General features: G+C 36.7%; 1 protein-coding gene across 1 annotated transcript in view; it reads left to right on the top strand.

Annotated features, from left to right (window-relative positions):
• Nucleotides 1-27,992, top strand: part of LOC113983964 (protocadherin-9-like) — a 386,566-nt gene that overhangs the window by 138,377 nt on the left and 220,197 nt on the right. Inside the window, exon 2 of the mRNA XM_027713598.2 lies at nucleotides 3,821-4,022. Within this exon, the coding sequence (XP_027569399.1) occupies nucleotides 3,821-4,022 (202 nt within the window). The remainder of the gene's footprint in view (nucleotides 1-3,820; nucleotides 4,023-27,992) is intronic.

Genomic DNA, 27,992 nt, shown 5'->3' with positions numbered 1-27,992 from the left:
CATGATTCAATATGTCATAGACTTTAGATTTGAATTTTGGCCAAGTGTTGGGACCTGAACCATAACCTTACCTCATGCTGTATATAATCCTGCATATGTTGTAGCATAATTGAAATTGTAATTACTTGTTATCATTAGTCCAAGTGTTGTACCGACTATAAACCTCATTACTCAAAATAACTTGTTTCTGTCTTTAGGTAAAAAGAATTCAAAGCTGTGTTTGGTTGCTCAAGGGAGTAGATAAACACAAACATAGTCTAAGTATGTCGTAGGATTTTCCTCTGAAAGAAGAGACCCTGTCTCTACTGTTATGGAGACCAGAAATTCAGTGTACCCTCAGTGAGGGGCGTGGTGCTGGATCTGGACCATGCATCACAGCTCGTGCGCCAAATGCCAGCTTCTGGGGGCGAGTTTCTGTACCTTACCAAATCAAGTGTGCATGGGGTGTGCATGTGGATTCACTGGCAAATTCCAAGCTGGACCAGCCAGGGAGTAGAAGGTCCCAGGTCTGGGCAGGCGTATCAGGCAGGCAGAAGGGCTGTGCTGATATTTGGGGAGACCTACAAGTGCAGTCTTCTGATGGGACAAGTATGTGAGTTCTGCATGTGTGCAGTGAGGACCCAGTGGCACCAGCTGGTGAGCTGGTGACCTGTGGGATGGGTAAGGGAGGCTGGGATCTGGGCAGGGGTGTTGGGCAGGCAGAAGGGCAGTGCTGGTGCTCAGGACAACCGTAAAGGTGTGTGTGTTTGTGAACCTGGGCAGTTTAGAGTGTGTGCTGCACCTTCTGCCTCTGCCAGCCCAAGAAGAGGAGGAAACCTGTCTGCCTGCACTTGGTGTGAGTCCTGAACGTGGGGACTGCTGGGAGCAACACTTTGTCTGAGGCCATCTGTGTAGCCGCAGCTGTGGCCAAATCAGTGTCCATGTGTGTGGCTGGGATACACGCTTAGTTTGGTGACTGCAGCAGCATTGCTAGTGCAAAGGAGACAGTGGCAGAGACCTCAGGCTGGGCACCAGCAGCCAGGCAGGAGGATTCTGGACTGGGCAGCGGAGGCGGTGGCCACACATCACTTTGCTCTGTCATTAGCACTCACTTGGAGTGACAGTCTTTCCTTGCTATTTATGTGATATGCCTAAGCTTAAGCGTTTGCTTTGAGTCTCCTTTTGTAGAAGGGTTGTTCCCCTCATTGTTTTGAAGGCACAACTTAATCTAAAGTTTATTGATGGACTGCATGTTGTCTGTCCATCATCTCTGGAACTGGATCACTATTTACATGACCTTTAGATTTTTTTTATAATCCTTTATAATGATTTGTGGAGACCTTGATGGGTGCTCAGAAAGCCAAGACAATATGTTTTTTAACATTTAAAGTATGGATTTAAAAATTTATAGCACTATCAGCTAAGAAGTTGCTAGTATTAGTGTCAGGCCTGTGTCATTTTACTGGCTGACTGGTTCCTGTCTGTCAGTATAGATTCAGAGCAGATTTCGTTTAGTATGAGGAGGTTTTGTTATCCAGGATCAGTATTTTTACTACATAACTTATGTTATGTAGTTATGTAGTTATTTCATAACTCATGAAACAAGACATTTTTGTAGTTATGTATTTTTTTGTTTATTTAGATGGTTCATTAATTACAGGGGTTTAATTATTTTGCAAAACCTAAAACTGAATTTCTCACCTCCCTTATTTTAGGGTTTTATTTTCTCAGTCATTCAGATTTTCTCTTAGAGTCTTTTAGGTTTAAGAGCAAATGAAGGTAATCTCCTTTCCTCAGATCGTAGTGTAGCCTGGGGCAGGGACGGGGGGGATGTCCCACCACAGTGTGCATCTTACTAATTTTACTAGCAACATAAATTCTTAGTTTGGAAAAACAGGTCTCTAAATTTATATTTCTGAAAATAAATGCAGGAAGAGAAGGTTTTGAGTTGTGTAGTTAGCTATATTTCCATTTTGCTCATATTGAAGGGAAAGAACATGCTAATGATTACAAAGATTGTTTAGGGTGGTAGTTCCGGAAGAAAAAGTTGTAAGAAAAAGTAACAAAAGGTGAGGTGAAAGTTGTTTTAGTGACATGTAGAGTTAGGGTCTCTGTTGATGTAAATGAATACAGCCCAATGACTCAGAGGATCTATTTGGTTTGCTACATCTGGATTCTAATGCTAAAGCTAGAAAAAAAACTTAAAAGCCAAATACTAATTATAAAATCACAGCCAAGAGCAAATAGTATTACATTTATTTCTATACTGAATAACACAGTAATCCAAAGTTGACTTAATCAACTATGTCCACCCAAGGGAGATGAATAAAAAGAAGCCTAGTAGATGATATTCATCATCATATAAAATAGTAGTAATTACCATTAACAAATAGTTTTTAATAAGCAAACATACAGTTAGTACTATTAACTTGAGGTTTTTCTCATTAGAAGAAAAATTTAAAGAGAGTAAAAAAAAACAGGGGAGTTGGAACCTGATACTTTTTCAGGATAGATACAAGGCACCTGATTTTAACTACTTTAAAAATTGTTAACTAGTGGAAGATACCTGTTGTAGTAGCTTCCTGATGTTCCTTTCACTTCTGGCTCTATAGATAGAAATCTTGAATCATTAGCTTAGATATAACCTATAAGTTTCAGATTACTGATATTGATAGGAAGTAAGCACTAAACTAAACAGTTATTAAGCTTAAGATAAACTTTGTAATCTCCTTTATCCTAAACCAATCTAACTAACCAGACCACTGAAGCTGCTGAAACTCATTTTTGTGGGAAGATGTGCTTAACTTAATTTAACCACTCTCTTGAGATACTCTTGAACTAGTTGTTTCCAGTCCTTCAAAGATGTAGTGTTTTGATCCGTGAAGACCTGTAATATTCCTTTCATGAATCCAACAGTCACGCCTGCTAAACAATTTGCAGCGCTGTTTTCAGCTCTGAAGCTCTTGGGGAATCACTGTATCACTCTGTGGCTGCAATTCAAAAAGTCAGATTATTTCTCCAGATGACAGATGTTCAAAATCAATAGTGGTTAACTAATCTAAGTGTACACTGCAGGATTTTTTTTTCTTTGGAGATGACTGCAAGTTGTTTGGTTTTTTTAAGTTCAGGAAAATGTGTAATTCTGCCTCTCAATCACTGTGTTCTTTTGAAAAAAATATATGCTGTTTATTTTTATTTCTCTTACTGAAGTGATAATTGTCTATTCTGTTATTGCATCCTGTGAGTCTTTGCTGACCACTGTGACTTCACAGATATATTATCAATCTAAATTATCCATTTTAGGTAGATAACTGGTATCAGATAAATATTCTTATAGATAGGTATTTATATATGCTACTATTCCTGAAACATGACAACCATTTTTATGGGTTTGTTTAGCTTAGTGGACTTCTTCTTTTCCATTTAGAACAGATTTGAACCTCAGAAATATATACTTATTTCATTTTCGGATGCCATTTGTTTTTCATAACATAGTTTGCAACCGTTTTTGCTTCTCAGAGAGAGCTTTTTTAAAATGTTTTTAAAATTATGAGAAATATACCTAATTTTCTACTGATCAATTTCTTATGCGAAGCATACTTCACCGATGAGCATGTATAGACCTCTGAAATTTGGCTCTCCCATCTGCCATCTTCCAATCTAAAAGCAAGCCAAATGAAAAAAAAAACCACAAACAAACAAGCAAACATGATAATAGTAATTGCCTCATAAGCATCGCTAGGGATCTATTTGTATGTCAAAAGTTTAAAAAAAAACTAGTCAGGAGAACAGAACAGAAAAGAAGAGCACTAATCAGTGTGTCCTGTGCTCTTCTTTGTAGTCCCAGCGCCGTGTTACATTTCACCTCCCTGATGGCTCCCAGGAAAGCTGCAGTGACAGTGGTCTGGGAGACCACGAGCCAGTGGGTGGTGGAACCCTGATCTCACACCCTCTCCCTCTGGTTCAGCCGCAGGACGAATTCTACGACCAGGCTTCACCAGACAAGAGGACTGAAGCTGATGGCAATTCTGACCCCAACTCGGGTGAGTCACCATCACTGCTCTGCTTATCTGAGTTGCTTTGCTAACTTGGTTACATTCTTTTTCATACCTACGAGCTTTGCAATGGTAGAGATGTTTTTAAGCATGTGCATGAATATTTGGTCATGTTATCTCATAAGGACTGTTTGGAAAGAATGTAGTTTGCCTGAAGTGCCTCATATTGTAATTTAACTGCAGAACCAAAAATACACCCAGCGGAATAAACAGCTTCGTACTAATTGCACAGTAAGTAAGAACAGCTCCGGAGAAGGATGTCCTACAAGGTAGCAAGATTTCCTTCATGTTTGTAGTGTTGTTGCTATTTAGCTTTCTACTTTTTTTTTGGAAAGGAATTCTAAATATCAATTTAAAGAGCAGGGCCATGGAGGTTGCACTAACATAGAAAACAGTAAATCAGTGAAGCAATGAAAAATTTAAAGAATCCACATTTCTGTAACACACTTACAATTACCCCTTCTAATAGCAAGAATCACAGGGTTTCTTTGTTAGGTTGGAATGGCATGATGTTCTGTTTTTTGGAACTGTCTGATATGTGTTTTTGTACAAATATTAAGGATGTGCAGTTTGTCTAATTTGGGAATTTCTGCCGTTCTTCTTTCCTTCTCTATAATACGTTTTCATTATTGCTGTGTTTTTGTGACAGTCAACACTTAAAAGTGAAACAATGTTTTAACCAATATGTGACTACTATTTTGACATTGGAATGTGGAATACTGAAAACAGGGAGGGGGCAACAGTACTGCCCTTAAGCCTCTTGTTCTCTGTCTAGAATGTGGACACAAAGGTTAAAAGTCTTATCTGTGCTCTTGGAAGGTAATTGAACTTGAGTTCTCTTGCATCCCAGGAGTATAGAAATAAGAACTAGTTTCTGTCTTTGGCATTTCTCCCTTTTGTATAGATGATTAAGTTGTCACTGGGCCTGTACAAACCAGGAAAGAAGGTGTCCTTGGGATCTGATGAACAGTATTAAGGTCCATCTTCTCATTTGGGCAGAGCTGATCTGAATTATGCATTTACATCATGGCAGATGAGAACGTGAACTGTGGAATATTGACTTTGGAAATATTTTTCTCATATTTTTATGGGAAGACCAAGAGATTGTGTTGGATGAAACCTGCAAAGAAACATTTTGAAATGCTTTACTGTCCATTCTGGTTTATTTTCCCCTGTTATATTTTTCCTTTTCTTTTTTTCCCTGGATACGACACCTGCATATTATTTTCTTTACCAAAACAGAAATGTTGTTGGAACTATGATCTCAAACCCTTAATCTGTAGAAATACAAGGAATGATAAAAGAATAGCAACTATGAATGGATCGACTCTGGAGCAAGAATGTATGTCTGCTTAAGCAAGTGAAGAGCTTAAGTGGAATTATCCAGTTAATTCTCTGACCATGTATGAGACTTGTGAAAGATTTAACAAGATCAGAGAGGAGTTTTCAGGCAGCACTGAGTGTTACCACTGTCACATTAGCTTCACCGACTCTGAATTGCGCATCTCTTCAAAATGCAGCATAAAAATCCTCTAGGAGAGTTAGGAAAAAAGGACTTAGTAAACTTCATAGCAAGTTATTAAAAAGGTGGTTTTAGAAATTTTTGTTAAGCATACTGTGCAAACATAGTATATTAATCATGATCAACTTTTCATGCCTAATATAGATGCTAATAGATGATTAGTCAGAATAAGTGTTCTTAAAAGCTATATGAAAAGTTTTAATATGTCTGTGGTTACACCTGGTTTAGCCTTAGGGATGCTAAATTCTTGTCAAATTTATGAAGATCTAACCATCAAGCTGTAGTGATGATTAGTGAAGTATTAAAGTATAGAATTTTTGCCTTTTATCAGAAATTGAAATAGTGCATTCCACATCTCAAAAAATCTCACAAACTAAGAAGAGAATGATATGGTCATTACTGTGACAGAAATCATCCTAGGAAAACCCTGTCCAGGATGGGAGTGATGGTGCTTATTAGGTGGATTTGACTTTTATATCCTATTTAGTATCAAGCTGTTGCCTAGGCATTGTGTCAAAAGTTATTTTGCTACTGGATGCACAAGTTTTTGGATGAGATGTGAAATGGAGTTTAAAGTAGTTTATGGTCATTGAAGATCCTGTGGCAATTTTCAGAAGAGAAAAATGCTGTCTGGTGTTGGGCAAAGTTACTTTGTGGGTTTTTACGTGCATTCATAATTAAAATAACCGGTGTAATATCATTTGAACATTGTATTCTTTGACACTGCTAAGCTGAATTTCTAGTTTTATTGCAGTGAAATGTTCAGTAGTTGTATTTAACTGTAGAGGTAGTTTCATTTCAGTGGCTGTTTAAGGAATTGCTGTTTATGAAAATACTTGGGTTATTCTAAGGTAAAATATACAACTATACAGTAAGGAAAAAATCATAGTGAAGAGACATAGTATTACCATGTACATGTACTGCTACCAATTTTAGATAAATGTTGCAGAACAATATTTCTATTTTAAATACTTCAACTGAAGAGAAAGAACAGTGTTTATGGGAATGTTTGCTAATGACCTCTACACAAAAATACAGATTTGTTCCACTGTATTTCTATGAAAGTTAATTCTAGGTAAAAGTTTGCTTCAGCTCATGAGAATGTGATGTTAATCTTGATAGTAAAGTCCTTGTCTCATGCTGAGAGCAATTTTGGTTAATGGCTTTAATGCTCAGTGAATTGTGTGGGTTATTATTGTACACTGTGAATTTACATGAATAAAAATGCAGCCGTTGTTTCTCAGTATTAATATGTTGCTATTTTAATAGACCAGGGCCCAGGTCTTCAAAACCTGAAATATGGGTGGGGGGAAATGAGCTAAAAGTCTTGCTAACTTGCTATACAAAGATATGAGAAAACTTACTGTTATATTTGCTTGCAGTCATCAGCTTCTACAGAGACACAAGTACGATTACATGATTTAATGAAATAAACGTGCACAGTGAGAGTACATTTACCTAGCTAATCTGAAAACAGAAATCTCTCACACCGGGGGAAACTGAAATGAAGAGAGAAGGCAAATACTAGCACTGTCAGCCCCACACTGTCACTGTGGTTATAAGGAAAAGGCAACAAGATAGAAATATGAAGTCCTTTATAATGATATGTAAGCCCAAGTTTGGTTTGCGTTACTCAAACCTGTCTTCTTTATTTAGAGTCTTTTATTTTAACTTGAGGGTTATATTTATTTTACTAAGATATGTTGTCCATTTCACTATTGTTAATTGATCAGTATTTACTGATAGTCAGAGGAGTATGATGTTAACCTGTCAATTGCAGCTCCCTTATAGTTCATGTTTGTCTCAGTTGCAACTTGATACGCTTGATTCCTATAAAAAGTAAAGGAAGATATTCCAAAGATCTGTCATCTGAGTCAAGTTCTTTACCTTTTAGTATATCAGATAAGAATGTAGAAAACATTCCAGTTTCTTTAGGATCTTAAAAAAACCCCTCTGTATAAAATAGTATTTAGTTCTACTGCTTTATAGCATCTGTTATTACCAAAATTTTTGCTTTTTAATAGTTTTAAATGTGCGTATCAGCAAGTACACTTTTAACACAAACATCTTTATCATCAGTTCCATTAAAAGTGTACAGCTCTCTGATGTATTTTGAAGTGAATTATTTCTTCAGTAATCACTCTAAAGAAAACTGTTTTTGTTTGCCAGCAGTCAGGTGCTGAAAGCTATTTTTCATTACTACAAGTGTGTTTTTCATCAATGTGAAAAAACAACCCACCCTATTAGTGAAGAATTCTTCTTTCTCTGTGGTTTAGTAAAGGTTGTCAGGGACTTAAATTTAGACTGGAATTGTTAACATATCTAAGGGTTTCATGTGGCAAAGCTGTGCAATAGAACTGTATGAAGGAAAAATGTGCCTCCTAGTGTATAAAAGGAGAAAAAAGCACTCATGTAAATGCTTGATAAATCAAATTTTGATAGCTGCAAGCTGTGGATGTGATTCATTTTTCTTCAAAGAGATAAAGAGGAATAGCATATATTTAGTGGAGTGTTAGAACTGCTCTAGGGAGAAAGCCTACTATACACTGTGGATCAATCTATGCAATGATTCCAATGGTTTAAAACCAGACAGAAATATAATATTTATGTCTTCTGATACATGTTTATGAAGTTAAGTAAATGCTTGCCTAATTTCTACACCTCATTAATAAGTAGTATCAATATATGTTACATAACACAAAGTGATAGCTTTATAAAATCAAGGAGCTGTAGAAAAATTGTAAATCACTGTTTTGAAGGTCATCCTTTTTATTTAGTAAAATTAAACAGAATATTCTGTTCTGTCCTATGTTTTTAATTACAGCTTCCAAAGCAATTCCATGTTCTTAGGAGTAATGTTATAATGCTGTCTTTCAATAATAATGTTTGTGGATAGCTTTTATTTTCAGTATAGTAAAAATTGTGTGGTTAAATTTGCCTGGTAAATACCTGAGTTCCCACTTTTTAATAAAACTAATACTATGGCAGTTTAGTCAAGTGATGTCAGGGGTATTAAATCATACTCTAATTCCAGTAATAAGTAGAAATATCTCTGTGGCAGTGGTTTAATTATGATTAAGGTTCAGAGTCATGGCAAGACTGTCTTGTATTACACTTGGTCATATGATAGTGTCCCATGTGGAGAAGCTAAGCCTTTCATGCAAAGAGCTTTGGTTTTACAGTGTCACTATCATTACACCCAGTGGGTGATGATGGTTTAACCTTGTGCTTAATCCTGTCTTTCATTTTGCTGCCTGAAAAGTTTCTTATTTGGCAATACTGGAGTAGTCCATAGCTGAACATCCTAAGGTGTAGGAAGAAATGGTACTCTGTTAATGCTTAGGTCCATAGTTATTATTGTGTTTTCATAATATGAGAGTATGTGAACTAAAATAGGAACACTTGCCTTTGAGTCATATCCTCCATTTCATTAAACACAAGTTCATACTTTACACAGAATCTAACACTGTCACATTTAGCTACAGGCAAGCAGATTAAGAAAAACTGGAGTCAAATTGGTGAATTAGCCTAAAAAAGAGCTATAAAATAGTCTGAAGTCTGAATTCAATCTTAGCTATTTCTTTAAAAAAATAAATAAAATCTGAGAGGCATAAGAAGTATTGCCATCTCTTTACATCTCTTTGCTACCTCATCACAGTGAGGATTTTAAAATTGTCTTGGTTTAGAAAAGCCACTGTGTTACGTCTGTTCCTATTCTATTCTCTTTTCCTCCATACAACAAAGCCAATTGGAGTGTAAATCTGGATGCCATAGCCATTGAATGGGCAGTGAAAGAGGAACTTGTCCCATCACTTCTTCAAGAGGAACACCTAACATGTCTGAACTTCCTGGCTGCTGCTGTCATCCACGATGAGAACTTGCAGGTCCTCAGGAGTGAGTTCAAAAGGCTAGACGGGGCAAGGGGACTATTAGAAGGGTTAGAGGATTAAAGGAAGGGGAAGGTTGCACATTAGACAAAAGCTGGTGCCTTTGGCTGCCATCATTGTTGATATGTAGGACAGATGTTTGTGCCAGTGGCGCAGGTTAAAACAAAAGAATGATTTAAGAAATTAAGAGTTATTTTTCTCCTATAAGTATTTTCTTCTCACAAGGATTTTCTTCTTATAACAGTAAGACCAGGTCTACTGCAAAGATTCACAGATGTTTTTAGGTTTCAAAGTGCTATCATTATCTAGTCAAACCTCTGCCATAGCACAGTGCTTAGGATTTCACATAACTTTTCTTAAATAAAACTGGTGTTTTAAAACAGTCCAGAGATTTATTTCCACTGTTATTTAATTACATGTTTTACATGGGTTTGCATGACAAGGTTGTGGGGAGGGGGATGCAGAGATTGCTCCTATGAGAAGAGACCAGAGGCTGCCTCCATATTAGTCAGAACCAGTTCCTGGTGACTCTAAACCTGACCCGCTGCTGCCCAAAGCTGCACAGCTGCTAAGAGGAAAGAGTAAGAAAAATGTGAGAGAAACAAACCTGCAGACACTAAGGTCAATGAGGAAGGAAGGAGAGAGTGTGCTTTAAGTACCAAAGAGGTTCCCTCACAGCATGTGGAGAAGACCGCTGTGTACCCAGCAACCCATGGAGGACCCCACCCCAGAGAAGGTGGGTATGCCCTAAAGGAAGTCCATGAAGAGCACTTGCAGGAGCAGGAACTGTGGCCCCTGGGGAACCCACTCTGGAGTAGTCTGTCCTTGAGGGCTTGTACCCCATGGAAGGAACCCATGCTGAAGCAGGTAATCAAGGACTGCATTCCTTGGAAGGGACCCCATGTTGGAACAGGGGAAGAGTATGATGAGGAAGGAGCAGCAGATACAAAGTTTTATTGACTGACTGCAACTCCTCTTCCACGTCTCTCTGCACCATTCACTGGCCTTGGCAGGGGCAAGCTGGGTAGGAGTCAGAAGAGGAGGGTATGAAAGAGTGAATTTGAACCTGGGAAGAAGGAAGGGGTGGAGAGGGGGGGAAGGGGTTTTTAATTTTTTTTTTCTGATTTCTCACAATCCTACTTGATTTTTTATTGTTAATTAATCTTCCCCAGGTTGAGTCAGTTCTGTCAGTGATGTTAACTGGTGAGTGTCCTTATCTCAACCCATAAACTTTTCCATCTCATTTTCTTCCTCTGTTTTGCCGAGAACAAGGAGTGACAGAGGAGCTTGGTTGAGTATTAAAAAGCACCAGAGTATTAAAGTTGGTTTAATATTCCCAAAGCATTTATCTTCAGTTTCTAGCTCTTGTCTGTGTGACTGTACCACCCTTTGTCAACATGAAATCTGTGACTTTCAGAAGTGCATGGATATTTTGAGGCCCAAGAGACTGGTTTGATTAGTATGGCCTCCTGCACAATACAGGTCAGAAATCTTAGTCAATAACATATAAAAACATGTACCTTCTGCTGGTGTCTACACAGTATGTTTCAGAATGATTCCTTGATTTAATGATCTTCAGTGACAGAGGAAATAGTATTATATTGCTTATTGACTTCAACTGAATCAGCTTTTGACCTTTTATTTGATAAAGGGGGTGTTTGGTGTCTATAGTTCAAACATGGTGCCCAAGTCTTCTTGAACCTGTAATAAACTGGTTAATGCTTTGTAGTATTTTGAATGTTGCAACATTTGTGTCTGTTTTTAATATGGATCCCGTATCTGTACAGCACAAAAAAAACCCACAAAAAAACCCAAAAAAACAAAAGCTAGTCATAAGTTTCAAGTTAAATATTCACGATAAGAAAAAATAAAATGTCTTCCAAATTGCAGATTTTTAAAATCAGTTTTTCTCTTTATCCATAATTTTTCTGACCTGAGTAGGTTCTTTTCCATGCCTCATAAACATGCTGTTTTACCATACTTTTTAGCAGTAGAATGGTAACAGATTCTTCTATTCTTGAAAGACTTTCCATAGGAAATTAAAGTAAAAAGCACAACCGAATTAATATATCTTTAATCATGATGAAATATATTAGAAATATATTAGTAGTTTAGGTGCTCTATCAGCTAACTGTGTTTGAGACAATGTGACTTTTAAAGGTGTGATAGTGTTATTATGGCAGCAATATTTGTCTTATATTTTTGAGGCTGCATTTTCTGAAATTCAATGAAGGTTATTGTTGCCAGCTTTGGCTCTTTTTTACCTTGATACTAAGATTAATTTTCTGATGTTTCACATTCTCTTACTAATGGAATCTTGGCAGTGTAAGTCCTATTCACAGTGGCAAGTTGATTAGAAGAAAGATTATAGTTGTGAAAATAAAGGTGTTGAATTTAGCATGGCATTGTTAATTTCAGCATTCAAGTGGTTCCAATTTTTAAGTAGAATTAGAATTCTTGATGGCTACGATGAGAAGAATAACTCCATGCAGGAGGAATAACCCCATTGCACCAGCACAGACTTGGGCCTGACAACTAGAAAACAGCTTTGCAGTAAGAGAACTGGGAGTCCTGGTGGACAGCAAATTGACATGAGCCAGAAGGCACCCTTTAAGAAAAGAAACCAACCTCCTGAACTGCATTAGGAAGGGTGTTGCCAGCAAGTTGATGGAAATGATCTTCTCCCTCTCCTCAGCATTCGTGAGACACATTTGAAGTGCCAAGTCCGGTGCTGGTTTTTCCGGTATGGAAGGGAAATGGAAATATGGATTGAGTCCAGCAAAAGTCCACAAAGATTATTAAGGTATTAGAGCATCTATTACATGGGGAGATGCTGAGAAAACTGTGACTGTTCATCCCAGAGAAGGGAAGGCTTAGGAAGGATCTTATTAATGTGTGCAAATACCTTATGTGGTGGGGGAAGGAGAGTAGAGAGAGAGCCAGACTCTTCTCAGTGGTATACCAAATTAAAGAAGGGACACTGGGCACAAACTGAAATACAGAGAAATTTTTTTTAAATGTAAGGAAAAAAACCCGCATTTTCTTACTGTCAGGACAATAGAACTCTGCACCAGGTTTCCCAGAGAGATTGTAGAATCTCCATGTTTGGGTATTTTGAAAGTCAAACTCAATGTGATTCTAGTTGACCCTGATTTGAGCAGATAGGTTGGACTAAAACAATCGCCAGATTTCCCTTCCAATCTCGATTATTCTATGATTCTGCAATCCTATAAGTTAATTAAATTTGTCTTGTATAGATTGTGCAATACAGATGTGAAGAAAGAGGAAAGAAAAATGTGTGTTCTCTAAAGTAAATGAATTATAAACTTGTAAATTTATGGTAGGGTACACAGTATAGAAACCAAACATAAATATGTACAATCCAAGTTACTGGTATCTGTTCCAGTTACCTAAAAGTAACAATGAAGAGCCATTTGTGGTACCATAGGGTATTCAGTACACCCACATCTGGCATATGTTCCTCAGGATCTATTTTCTAGGGAATACCAGGCTGGGTAATGAAAAGCTGCAGCAAAATTGCTCAGATTGCACCAAAAGCAGTTATAAGACAGCTATATTGAGACTCTATATCAATACTAGTTAGCCTAAATGCTCTCCACCATGGTAGGCTTCAGAAGAACATAAGCAAAAAAGACCAATGGTCTGTCTAGCCTCATACTCTGTACTGGCAGTGGAAAAAGCTATATACAAAAGGCACTTTAGCTCCTGAGGCAGATATCTGAATTGGTCAAGTAAATTTTGTAAAGTGCCTCTATCCCACCACAGGTTATGAATGAAGGCTGTAGGAAATAATCAGATGATGCCTGTGTTAGTTCCAGAAATTAATTATGAACTCAGCTCTATATTATATACTCCTGAATGTGCATACTTGCATGTAGAGATCTAAAACTTTATCCTAAGTGCCTAAGCTCCCTTTTTATTTTATTGAGCGTAAGAGCTTTCATTTAATCTTAAAGCAGGTACCTAAAACAGGTTGGCTAAATTTCACTCGAGTCCATTTACCATATTTCTATTGAGTATAATAGGAGCTCAAACACCAAATTCACGTATAGTCATTTGGAATGGAAATTAGCTCCGGAATGTAGATGTATAGGGCTCAAATAATTTGCTATACATAGGCATTTGGTGCTACTTGAAATACCTTGAGATTACCTACTTTTTGTTAATTGCACTCCCTTCTTTCCTGCTTGACATCCACATGCAAATATCTTGGGTACCCGGGATGTTTCTAAACTGGTATTGCATGCTAATGGTTAAGCAGGAGAAGTGAATTTTAGGCTGAGATGTATCTATGACTCATTCAGATGTGAATTGTAGGTAGATGTGAATTAGTGTGAGTTCCAGGTGTAGGGAGTGGAGACCTAGTCAGTATCATAATTGAGTCTAGAGACCCATTCAGTTACTAAACTATTACTAGTTTAATGTGAGAGGCATGGTTTTCCAGACTATATTGACCACATTGTATGTAGAGGAAGCTTAGACGTCGAAATTTAGCTGATTCCAAGAAATCTAACATTTTGTGTGAGATGAATCTCAGCTGTTCTTGTTGCTAAGAAAATACTCATATCTTTTACGAGATTTATCAGGCTTTCTTACCTATCTGCACATAACATTTTTCAAAGGAAATTTTAAATTTTGTGCCTCATGTCTTACGGTTCTAATTGAATAAAAATACCAGTTACGTACCTTCCTCTTCCTCCTTTTTTTTGATAGAACTGAAGTTAAAACATCTTCTCTTTTTAAAGCACAGTTTGAAAGAAAGACTTCTAATAATATTTCCATCCTCTAATCAGTTTTTCTTCCTTCAAACAACACCAAATATTTCTGGTAAATAGTGTAACTCTCATGACATTTTGAAAATTAGCATGTCTTGAAGGGAAGATGTTGCATTTTGACTGTCTCTTAAGAGTGCCTATATGGGACATTCATGGAATCCTGCAATTCTTCCTTAAAACAAATAACTAGATAAGCTTTTGCTTTCCAGGAAGGAAATCTAGTCCTTTGGTAGAAAAAATGTGTTATCTTAAGAAATATCCTTATACATCAGTGTCTTCAGGTTTGACGTAGTCTTGTCAAGAGACTAGGTGTTCATTTTGTTCATTATGCTTATTTTATAGCTTTATCTTTTTTTTTCTCAGATTTTATGTTTGCTTCCCCCCCCCCCTTCCCCTGGAGAAATCCATGCATAAGAAGGGAGGTTCCCAGAACAAGATCTGAAAATTATGTTATATAGGTAATGAATATTCTTTTTTCTTTCAAATATTTGCCTTCCCAAGGAATGCTTCATGTTTTCATGCGTACACTTGATCTGTTTGTTTTCATCAGGAGAAGAGGAAGGAAAGATGAATTAAATTGGAAACAAATAAGGAATTATATTTATAGTCTAAAACATACATAAGTAAACCTTCTAGAAATAGGACTAAGAATTGAATATTTTCATAGCCTAAGCTTTACCCCCTGTCATACTGATCCAGGTAAATACATGTTAAAAAAATATGAGTAGGGAGAATGAATATAATAATAGAATACTTATTTTTTTCACTGTGCATAGCATGTTAAATTTATTTATTCTTTGGTTGCAAGGTGAAGGCATACCTTCTAGAGAGAATCCATCCAGATGCAGTAGCATCACAAGCAACCCAATTTAGGACATATTTACCTTTGACAAGGAAAAGGAATTATGTACAAAGTCTTTTCCAAAACATTCCAAAACTTTGGGCTTTTTCCCATATGCAAACAAACAAATAGATAAAGACATAAATAAATCTTTAAGTCTTCAAGAAGGTCTGAAAATTTTGAAGCTTTGGCAAAAATCTTTTCAATATAAAACCCATGCTGCATTAGCACAAAAAAAGGTTTATTTAGTAACATCTAGTCACCTTTGGGAGAAAGTAGAAAAATATTTTCTTGTGTATATTATTTATATATTATAGATGTTATTTTTACACAATCAGTGTGTTTATAGGTACATGATGAAGTATTACACAGCACAATAGGAACAGATCTGGATGTGAAGCAGCTGGTGCTAAGAACACACTTTGCTGTGTACTCTCCTGTGGCAGTTCCTCTGGACTTCTGTGGCCTCATGGACTGCATGCCCTTGGTTACTGAACAATAATTCTGGTTTCATTCCAGAGGTGACTAGGTGATTCATGTCAGAAGTAAACTCCTGCAAAATGATATTTTTTTTCCTCTATGATATAACTCACCTCTCATTTTAAAGAAATCTACATTACTGAACTGCCATCAAAATGCTGCATGCTCAAATATTCTCAGCATACTTGTGGTGATTTTAAAGTTCTTCATTTGAAAACCACTCAAAAATGTCATTTTCACTACAAGACTTGAAATTAAATTCTATGTGCCCACCATTTAGGAGAAGGATTCTTTTTGCTCACTTCGTGACGTTCTCAATTCCTCTTTTAGATTAGATCTGTTTTGTCTTCAAGATCTAAAGAAAATTTTTAAGTTCATTGAGAAAGATTGAATAACTTCTTTTACTTTATACTTACAGTACTGAAGTATTTCATTGAATAACTACTCTTATTAAATAATGTCACAGAGCTTACTAGTGAAGACATACTCTTATATCAAGCTAAAGCATCAGTTATAAATGATTCATCCATCTAAAAGAACTGGGAAAAAATAAAAACCTTCTCAACTTTATGATAATTGCATAGTTTATAATCCAAGAACCTAATGGTATGCATGTTTATCACTTTGCTCGTCCTTCGTTTTTGCTTATGTAAAATATATATATTTATCACAACTGACACAAGAGTCTGATGGAATAATTGACCAGTTTTGATGTTTAGCTTTTACTGAATATTAACAAATTGTTAAAGAGCAGTGGTCAATTACTGAATTTAAGGCAAAGTAATTTATTAGTCAAAACATGTTAAGTTGTTGCAATTTTAAATGTACTTAAAATATGCAAGTGCATATTTCAGTGTTTCCAAAGACTTACACTTTAATACAGCAAAGGCATACAAAATACATTTCATTTTTGCTGGAGAAGTCAGTACGATTCTGATGTTTTGGGGTTTTCTTCTTTGTTTAAATATATTGATTTTCAAAACTGTAACAAAAGAGGTTGGTTTTAGTTGGTAGCGTTAATGCAAGTCCCTTGAAACCTGGGCACTTAGAGTCATTGCGAGTGTGAATATGATCTGGCAAGTGCAGCACAGTCATTAGCTAATGGATTGTAGCTACAGTCTTTCAATAAAAATGTGTAGGTGGTTCGTAACACTGTAGTGTTACCAGTAATTTTAAAGTCATTTGTAGGATAGCTTGCGAAGTTAAAAGTGTAATCAAAAATTTCCCTGCACTGCTGCCTTTTTCAGATGATTTAAGTGCAGATTCCTTGGATCATTTGGAAGAGGAACTAAATGACTCAAAAATAATCACCCACACCACAATGGATGAGTTATTGGAATGATAGTTTTACAGTTTATTTTTTTTTTTTTATGAGAAATTAAAGGAGTAGCGTAGGATAGTTGCTTTGTGCTATCACTCCAGGTCTTAGTATTTTTATTATATACTGCAAATACTTATTCTTCAGTATTACGTCACTATGAATGGAAATCATATCTTTCTAGTTGTAAATAGGCACTTAGTAATATGAATCCCTATTGCATGAGCAGCTACACTGTTTGCAGACATATTAATAATACATTTTGCAGAAGACTGAAAATATCTAACATATGGTATAGATGAATATAGGTCACTGTGACAGCTGTAACAGATAAATATATGCATATCTATGCATATAGTCATGCATAGATATAACACATTCAGCTAGGGTACAGAGATGTTCAGATAATCTAGATGTTTACTAATGATACTGACCTTTGTCTATGCAACTTCCCCTCAGGATTTAAAGAGATAGTATGACTAGATGGACATTGTTAAAAATAAGCTGTTGCATCAGTGGCTATGTTCTGTTGATACTCTCTGCAGTTTAATCAGACTCTTAAGGTCACATTCCCAGGAAATTCTAGCTAGGAACCTGTGCTCACATGCTCTATTTCTGAATATGTGGACTGCTGTGTTAGGCATAGGATACCTGTTCAGTTCATCTTTAACAGACCCAACTAAAATAGTCCCTTTAGGACCATGAAGGTGGTGAAGGGTCTAGAGGGAATATGGATATATGAAGAGTGACTGAGGTCACTCGATTTTTTCAGCCTGGAGAAGAGAATATGGAGGGGAGACCTCATTGCAGTCTACAACTTCCTTGTGAGGGCAAGCAGAGGGAACAGCATAAATCTCGAACAGTCTCCCCAGGGAAGTGGTCACAGCACCAAACCCGCCAGAGTTCAAGAAGCATTTGGACAGTTCTCTGGGGCACATGGAAGAGGTCCTGCAAAAAGAAGGCAATAGGCTGAAAAAAGACAACTTTAGAGACACTTGTGAGTTTATCCATGTTATTTTGCAAACAATGACAATTTTTTTTTATTATAAAAAAAAATTACACTTTGAATGAAGTTTGCTTAAACAAAAAATACTGAAGAATCCTAGAATGGTCAAACAGTAAGTTGCTTTGCATGCTTTATGAACTTTTTGGACTGAAGGGTTATCCACAAGAACACTCATGAATTAAAAAACATCTTTATAAGAGCACAATAAAAGTTAAAGAACCTTTTAAGAATTAACAATTTTTGAAGACATCTTAGTACAAAAGAGACACATTGTCCATAGTCTTTAATTTTTGGAGGAACATTTTCTGTGGCCTTTTAAAAGTGTGTGTTTCTCTCTTTCTTGCTTGGTTGACAAAAAGTGTATTCTACTCTTCTGTCTAATTTAATTAATTTATTTATTTAGTTAGTGCTTTGTTTGTTTATTTATTACCCTGAAAGAATAAATCCTGATAGCACTTTATGTTGATGTGTGTCCATATCTCATGTCTTTCATTTAGACATTGTGCATTTTTTCAGTGAGGGAGGTTCAGAAGTAACTGTTGATAATACCTGCTTTGTTGGACGAGTGTAGGGAAAGAAGAGAAATTAGACTGGTGTTATTGGAGCAGCAGAGAAAGGAATGGCTTGGAAGATGTCATGTAAACTGCCAGATGAATAGATTATGCACAGTAGCATAGGCGTTGTGAATGAAAAAACAGAGGGCTGTGGAATTGACATCAGCATAGGTAATTCTTCCATGTACATTGAGACATATTGGAACACCTCTGTGATGCTCAAAAGTTAGAAAGTTCTTTTATTTATGGCTCAAAAATGTCCATGAATCATTCTGTCAGCTGAACAAACTTGAAGGGAAGAATGCCTCTTCTCAGAATACTGTGAAAGACCAGAACAAACTGGAAAACAACCAAAACTGAGATAGAGAGTTCTTAGCTGGGGGGAAATATGAGTGCCATGTTGCTTAATGCAGCTTCCTTCCTTTTGGTCTTTTCCAGTGTTTGCCTATTACAAGATGCCAGCCTACTCAGTGTTGTATTTTGGTACAATGTATATGACATCTCATAAATCTGACAGGACACTGACAGCAGTGTTCTACTTTTCTACTCTGTTTGCCCATTAAAATCTGTATAATTAGGTCAAGGCTGTGAAAATGGGAGTAGCTTAGACTAACCAATGGTGTTATCATATAACACTGACCTCCAAAATGTACTGGAAAAAATATTTGCATATTACACATTTCTGCTAACGCTAATAGTAGAATAAGAACAGGTTTTTGGTGTTTTTTTTTTTCCTTTTCTTTTTTATATCATATATGGATGACATTGGTTACTCAAATGTGTATGATTCTTATATATTCTGTTCAGTGCATCTGAAACTGAAATATGTGATATGCATGTCTTTAACATGTCAGGCATAGAAGAGTATATTTAGTCTTGGTAAAAAGATGTCAAACTACTGTTTTGCTGTTGAGGTTTTTACAAATAAATTTGGAGTATATGGCACTTTAGCCAGATTAAATTACTGGATCATTTAAATTATTTTACTAGATGAAAAAATTCAAATCTCTTTTTCACCGGAGCACATAAGTGACTTTAAACTGGGGTATAGTGTCTACCTAACTCATTAGCACTGGTTTTGTTTTGATGGAGTTTATTCCACAGCTTTCATCATTTAAATTAACCAGTCACAGTCAAAAAGGGTCGATCAGTGCAGTTAAGTGTATGTCTCCAGATGATACTTCTGTAAAGTCTCAGTTATAAATAGCCAAGAGAGGACCTGTTAGAAAACAAAACAAAACCCCCAAACTAAAATAAATAATTGGAAATAATCTTAAACTACTTTCTGTATCTGAACATAATCTGATAATCTGCCTTCTGAAAGGTTTGTCAAACTGAGCCATTAATCTATGTATCAGAGGGTCAAACTGCAAGCAACTTGAAAAAAGTATTTTCTACTCTAAGGGTTGTGCCCCATACATAGATTGTCCTCCTTAGACAGCAAAAATGGATTAAGGAAGTACCAGAATGATCAGCTAATTATGAAGCCCTTGGTTATTTCTAGATCTGTTTTACATAGTAGGTTCTTTAATAAACTCTACTAATCCAATAATTTATATTCAGCCATTCAAAGTGTAATACAGAATGAGTTCCTTATCTATTGTCATCTGTTGTTTGCTCAAATCTTTTAATGTACCTCTTACCAAATTTTGCCATTTAATGCCCTTTCAACTCTTCCCAAATAACAATTCATAAGGGTAAAGAAGACCCACCAGTTTTGTCTTCATTAGTATGTTATGTGGTAAACAAATTTGGCTTGCAAGAATTTCTCTGCATTAAGATTAATTCAATCATTAGACTAATGTTTGCTGCTCTACAAATACCCATTTCAACCTATTGAATTTATTATCTAATATCTGTGGGCACTGATTAGCGGTTTTGCTCATTATTACTCTGAACCTGCTAAATAAATCATGGCCTTAAATTGTTAGTGTGATTGTTCCGTGAACTTCTCTTAACCTTTCTGGCTCAAGTGTTTCAATTTGATTTTAAAAAGATAAATATTTCCTTTTTTGCATTTAATCTTGACTGTAAATCAGAACGAGATATGAAAAATTCTCTACAACTACAGAGAAAGAGTCTCTGTCCCGTCCCATTACTCAGCCTGGCTATATGCAAGGAAACAGGAGTGTACATTTTTATTTTGCTAAATACTCATATTTTTCAACCTAATATTTTTACTATCCCAACCTTTTTTTTTTCTTTTTTAATATATATGATGTGGTTTTCCAGGATTATATAGACAAGTATTGGGTGTAGGTGCCCCATCTCTGTCGGTGGGGTCTGCAGAGTGGCCTCTGTGAGGAGCAGCTGGGGCTGCCCCATGCTGGACACAGCCAGTGCCAGCTATCTCCAACCCACCCACTGCAGGGCATGGCTGAGCCCTGCAGCTAAGGGGGTGGCATTTTGGGGATAATATACTTAAGAAAGGGTAAAAAGTGTTTCCTGGCAGTGAGAAGTAAAGAAAAATGTGAGAAACATCCCAGCAGACAGCCAGGTCAGTGAAGGAGGGGGAGGAGGTGCTCCACACGTGGGAGCAGAGATTCCTCTGCTGCTCTGAAGAAGGGGAAACCAGAGCAAGTGTATTCACACCTCAGGAATGAGGGAGTGAAACTGAGTCTCAAAAAGTGTTTTTGTCTTACTTTATCTCCTGTCCTACTGAGGAGGAGGAGGAGTAAGAGAGAGCCTGGTTGGGCATCCAGCAGCAAGGCCAACCCACCATAAGTAGCAGTTTAAACCAGTTGCCTAGGAAAATAGCATCAGACTTTAGATAGAAATATTATTCAATAGATGCTCATCTTTACCAGTGAAATCTCAATTATGGTTATGGCTAGTTTTTAATCAATCCTATATTCTTTTACTTTCTACATTTCCAGTGTCTCAGTTTCTATTTTATCTTCCTGAGTCTTCTCTAATCTATCTTCTCTAGTCTATTTAGTCCGTGCTTGCATATAGGAGAAATTTGTCAGATACTAACTCTGTGACATTGCCATACAGATATAAGTGAGGAATTTTGGCAGAAGATGTCATAACTCTTCTTCATTATGCATAATGAAGTTTTGAAAAACTAATGATGTTTTGAATGTATATATATTTGCATTTCAGAGAAGGATCCTGTCAAGTCACTGAGGCAACTCTCCTAAGTATAAAGTTTCAGAACAGGACTTGTACTGAAAGAAATACAATTCTCCCCCTGCCTCTTCCTGAAGTTTTATTCAAGCCTTTGCCTCCCAACAAAATCTTTCCATGCTTTCTCCCGAAAAAGCTTAACTATTCTCTGTTTCCCACCCAGGAAGGCAAGCTTCCTTAGTGACATAGAATATTGTTGGAGTCATTAAGCCAAAGATAATAAGCTGTGTCTCATCTATACTAGGGTCAGTGGGGAGAGGTAGCAGCAAGAAACTAGAATCTATTAAACACAGATTGTTTTCCTGTTTTCTTACATGAAGAAGCTATAGAGTCAGTCTCCTCTTTCAGCTCCTTACAAGGGCTGTAACTATATCATTCAAATAAAATACTTCCATTATATAAGGTTTTGCTTTCTTATATATGTGTAAAAGGGAGCCTGGGAAGAAAAAATACAAAATTTGCCAATCTGCTTTGTACAATAGAAGCTCTTATAGGCTCCAAATGACCTGTGCAGTACTATCACTCACCTCATTTACACTGCTTCCCACAGTTTTTGGAGACTGCTTTACACAGTGATATAATGTAATAACACTGCTATGAAATATTCATATTATTTCTTTAAAGGATATTTTTCCTTTTAGTTCTTAAAAAACAACAGCTGTAAATAAAAACAGAAGTCCTTCATTACTGTCATAAATCAAATTTAAGATGGAAAATGCTATCTAAAGCAGTTCTACTTTTTGAATTCAATCTAACTTTCTCTTAAACATAGTACTGTGAGAATTTCATTTTCTTACTTTATTGTAACAGAAAATGTTGGATTTTCATGCTTCTGGATTTATTTTTTTTTCTGGAAGTGGAGCAGGAGACACTGTAGATGCTTTGTACTGTGTTCTGTTTTTCTTCTTCCCCTCTGAACTATAATGCGTTGCCATTTTGAATGACTTATTCCGAAATTATGAAAATGAATTCTAAATATTAAATAATGTATAACTAAACCTGAAAAATACATTTTAGAAAACTCAAGGGTTACAGTCTTTCAATTCACAGTGCACAAACTTTTTTTTTAATCCAACAGAATTATTATCATTTATTTTCAGGTGAGTATATTTTTATTGTAAGCCTGTATCTGAAAAAAGCATTCAGATCTCTTTTTTTTCCCTAAAATTACTACCCAGACATACAACTGTGAACGTCTTAAAAGTAAAAACTGTAAACAGCTGTCACAGAACATGTTGATGTTTCATAAAATTTTGCTTGCAGTCATTTTTTCAGAGTACTGTAAGAGATTCTGCTTATGTTTCCCATTATAGAAAGCCTCACTCTCTACTAAATAGTGTGTAGATCTTTTGTCCCTGGTGCTTTATTATTTCATCCTTTGGATCTACTTTTTGCTTGGTTGAATAGTCAACTATTTAACATGAGTTCAGATAACCTTCGAAAATGGCTTTTCCTGATGTTTGGTATTCAAGACCTATTCTCCATGTACAAGCAACAGCACTCTTGCGAAGGTTTTTGGTTTGCTTTATTTTGGTTTTCTTTGATTTTTACCCCCCCCCTTTCTTTTTCTTAACCTAACTACAAGGCATATTTAGGAGTGTAAGCCCACAATTTCTTACATCACTTCCACCTGTCTGTGCAACTAGAAATCCAGATGAAGAACACAGTCAGTAGAATAAAGAGGTCAAAAAAACCAACACAGTAGTAAATAAGAGATAAATGGAGCAGTTTGGTCAGTGTGCCATGTTTTGTGGTGTTAAAAGAGAGCCTTGAGTCATAGTACTTCCCCTGGGTCAGTGTCTCAATTATTATACAGAGTCTCTTGGGACCTAGTCATCCATTGATCAGGAATGTCCTTTAAACATGCATATAGATGGTACTGAAATCCATCTAATTGTTTTTTATTACTATCATAGTTTAGCTTGGAAGATGTTTTCTGTGTCTTCTGGGAATAATTCAGAGGTGCATTCCAAAATGTCCCATTTACAGAAAGATTCTGCTCAGTTGTTTGAGCAGTTGTCTCTTCCCATCAAATAAACCTGTCCTTGTTGTTAAATAATTACTTATCAAATAATGATGTAACTCAAGGTAATATTTTAGCTGTCATAAAAGCAGTTAAAATTCTGATTTTAACTGTTGTTAAAATTAAAAACTGTTGTCTGACTAGTACAGCAATCCTTTTTTAATGCAGGGTGTTTCTGCAGCCAAGGAGAGTTCTGCCATGACGGGCTAACTTCTGATAGAAGATTGATTCCAACTTCTGATTTTCACGATATTCCTCAAATGGGATTAATTCCGAACCACACAGCAAAAATAGTATCTGACTCCCATCAAGCAGTTAAAATGGATTATATTTTATCTAGGCCTGATACATGACCATGACCACATAATTCCCTAATTAGAATTGCTTAGTGTGTTGGGCTTTACATGAAGTTCAACCTTCATTTCAGTCAAAACGCTATTAAAATAAGTCAGAATTTACAAGGCAGTGACTTGAAAATCATGATTCTTCTTATTAAGATTTTATACCATTCAGTCTATTGCTTTACCTATTTGAAATTTAGCTACAAAGGAATAGCACTAGATTTTTAGTCAGCTCAGGCAATAAAGCTTTTTCATGTACTACTTCCTTCTTTACAGAATTTTCCAAAATACACTGTCTTCATTGAGACAAAAGATGTACTAATCACTGAAGATGAGTGACAGAATCAGTTGAACTGTGGTGCATGAAAAGTGCTCCTTTAACCACTGACAAGTGTTATGTAAAAGTAGCTCATGGTGCTAAGAAATAGCATGCTTGCTTTTGTGGTTGAGTGCTGATGATCAAAACAAGAGACCAGAAGATGAAAAAGGTACTATATCTGTGGCTACATGTTATTTGAGATTTCTGTATTCATAATACGTTGAGGAGAATGTGTCATATGTTTTATTTTGTTCTGATTTAAGTTTGTCGTCCACCCTCTCCCCTCCCACACCTGTATTGTGTGTATGCATGTATTCCTGAGGTTCTCTCCTTTGAGTGTAAAATAAAATAAAAAGTAATATCACTGAAAAGCCGATGGGCAAAAATTGATTCATAAATGAGAAGGTGGCATTCATCTTGGAGCTCTTATTGGAAACCTAAATCTCAGTAAATTTGTAGCCTAAGGATACAATGGGCTTAAAGGATTTCTGTCTCTGAAGAAAAATTAGAACGCCTTTGAGGTAAGGTAAATGGAATAGGTTGTTTGGGCAAACGTGGAGCTCTAGCACTATTAAATGTTAAGCACCATCAGGGGGTATCTCAGTCATTAACAAGAATGGCATGTTGAAGATTGTTTCAAGCAGAAGAGTTATGGATGGCTATGTGGAGGTGGCATAATGCCACAGGGAAATTATGTCAAGCCAAAGGAAGATTTTAAAAATATATTGTGGGAAAAATCCTACTGAAACAGTGTTCTTTCTTTACATTGCCCCAAATAACCCTATGTTGTCTTTTAAAGCAAATCTGAGACACTAACTTTGTAGTCCCTTCTACAACCTTTTGCATACCAGTTCCCCTTGAACTTGTCTTCACTTGAAGTATAAACATAAGTACCAGCTTAGTCCAAGCATAAGCATGTTCACTTTGGATCCAAGTAGTTAGCAGTCTTGACTGACTTGGAAGTGTTTTATGGGCCTTGTGTGTTAGTTTTGTATATAATTAAAAGGGATCTCAGGAGTTTTGTAGGCAGCCAGTAAGTTAAGCTATCAGGTGTGAGAATAATGTGTTGCTATCTAGGGAAAGAATGATTTAGGAGCCAAGCTAGGATCCCTGTTTCAAGCCAACAGAGTTTGAGAAGTGAGCAGACATGAAGTGTTATATCTCTAGGCGGTAGTTACCAGTTTTCTCATTACGCTAGCACATCCTCCTGGCTGCTCTGCAAAATGGCCTTGAGATTAGAAGGTCTGCAGGAAGCTATCTGTGTTCTCACAGTTGGAAATATGTTGTTAGGATGACAGCAGCTACGTGGAAAATGGGTATTAAGAGGGTTCTTCAGCATCAAGAATATTTTACTTTCCCAATTTGCCTTAAGGTATTGCTTGGAGAGAATAGCAGGTAGTGTGGTCTGTGCTGTAATCCTATTTGAGAGTAAATAGTGAGAAATACCATAAGTTTATCTTCTAATGTATAATGTATAATAAATTGTATGGTGGAAGGGCCTTAACATTTTACTCAGAGAGTGATCTTTAGTTTAATAGAGAAATACACTTCCATATCTTCACCACTTCCTATATCTTTTGTTATTAAATATTACCCTTGCAGCTACTTGCACTGGATTTATGTGGAAAGGTTTTTCTAGTGGGGGGACTGCAGGGATGAATTCTGTAAGAAGATGCCAGAGGCTGCCCCCATGTCAGGCAAAGCCAGTTCCACCTGGCTCCAAGACAGATATGCCGCTGGCTAAATCTGAGCGAGTCAGCAACATTGGTAGTACCTCTGTGAAAGTATTTAAGAAAGGGGAAAAAATGCTGTGTGACAGAACCTGGGAGAGAGTAGTGAGATTATGTGAGACAACGACAGATCAGTGAATAAGGAGAGGTAGGAAGTGCTTCAGGCACCAGAGCAGAGATTCCCATGCAGACCATGGAGGTCCAGGGTTGGGCAGATATCCACACTGTCCACGGAGGACCCCATGCCAGACCAGGTGGATGTGCCCTGAAGGAAGCTGCCTTGCTGGAGCAGGTTTCTGGCAAGACCTGTGACCCTGTGGGGGATCCTTCAGGTTAATTCTTGAAAGTCAATTGAAAGAACCCATGCTGGAGAATATTTTGAAGAACTGCAACCCAAGGGAAGGATCTATGCTGGAGAAGTTCATGGAGGCCTGTATTCCATGTGACGGATTGCGCACTAGGGCAGGGGAAAAATGCAAGGAGTCCTCCTCCTGAGTAGGAGGGAGCGGCAGAGACAACGTATGATGACCTGATTGCAGCCCCCATTCCCTTTCCCCCTGCACTGCTAGAGGGGAGGAGATAGAAAAAATTGGGAGTGAAGCTAAGACTGAGAAGAAGAGAGGGGTGGAGAGAAGGTGGTTTTAGATTTGAAGAACAAATCTTCTCATTACCCTATTTTTTTAAATGGCAGTAAATTAAATTAATTTCCATAAATTGAGTCTTCTTTGCCTGTGATGGTAATTGTTAAGTGATCTCCCTGTCCTTATCTTGACCCATGAGCTTTCCATTGTATTTTTTCCCTCTGTTCTATTGACGAGGTGGAGTGATAGAGTGCCTTGGTGGGCACCTGGTAGCCAGCCAAGGTCAACCCACCATACTACTAAAATCAAAGGTTAATTATTTATAGGAGAGTTGACAACACTGTGACCTTTCAGTTTCCTTTGAACTGAACTGTCGTTAACACCTGTACAGCCCACAGATTACAAAGTCTTATTTATCTTGTTGTTACTGTACACTGGGATTTTAACTGTTCTTTTTTATTCAGCATCCTTACTTTGAACTCAATTAAAAATATGGTTTTGGTCCCCTTTATAGTGTTCTGGGGTATGTTTGATCCCTTTAAAATGACCCAGGGGATAAAAGATTTCATCAGACCACTTAACTTTGGTCTACCCTTCTCCATATTTTTTGATCTAATGCAGAATAGAAATGTCTTCCTTTCTGGGTTTTCTTTTTGTTTTTGGTCCACTTGTACAAATAACAGGTACATTAGATGAGATTATGCATACAATTTTAGGTACAGTTTCTGAGATTACCATTTATGTTGTGAATGCTTTCGTAAGTATATATACACCAGGGATTGTGTCTCATTACTTTTTTCTACAGTGTTAACACCATTTGACAAAAAGAGAGATATTAATAGAAACAATGACACTGATATGCCTACTGAAGTATGAGCTATCTTAAAGCACTGATGTAGTAGCTTCAGCTCTGTCGGACACTTAACTGATGTCAAAAGTGAAAACATCAGTCCTGAAGGAGTCATGGGTAAAGGGTGTAAAGTGCTGAACTGTGACACAGATTATCACAAGTTATCCATTTTTGCAGATGAGATGCGACTACATACATCTTGATACTTTCTCTTCTTAAATATTATTATGAGGATGATTATTATTGATAGTTGTTATTATTGATATTTGTTATTGAGAATTTTAATTCATGCAGTTTTGATTGCCAACTAATACAGCAGAATTGAATGTAAATTCATGTTGAGAAATGTGAATGACTGAACTTTTTGAAATTACCATTATATTGAATCTGCATTGATACCACAGTTATATAATGGTCTTTCAATAGTATTATGGAATGAAAGAATCCATTTCTTTGGATATAAGTATAAAAGAAACAACATTACTATTAAACCTTGTGCATGTTCAGAATACGTAAACATCTTGGCAGAGTAGTACATGAAGGCTTAGTATGACTTGCATTGTAGTGGCAGGATGATGGGT

This window comes from Pipra filicauda, unplaced genomic scaffold (genome assembly GCF_003945595.2).
Source record: "Pipra filicauda isolate LSUMZ 115617 unplaced genomic scaffold, ASM394559v2 scaffold375_size704869_pilon, whole genome shotgun sequence".
In the NCBI taxonomy this organism is placed as follows: Eukaryota; Metazoa; Chordata; class Aves; order Passeriformes; family Pipridae; genus Pipra; species Pipra filicauda.
The sequence above is the reverse complement of the archived record's forward strand: the minus strand, read 5'-3'. Positions and strand labels throughout refer to the sequence as shown.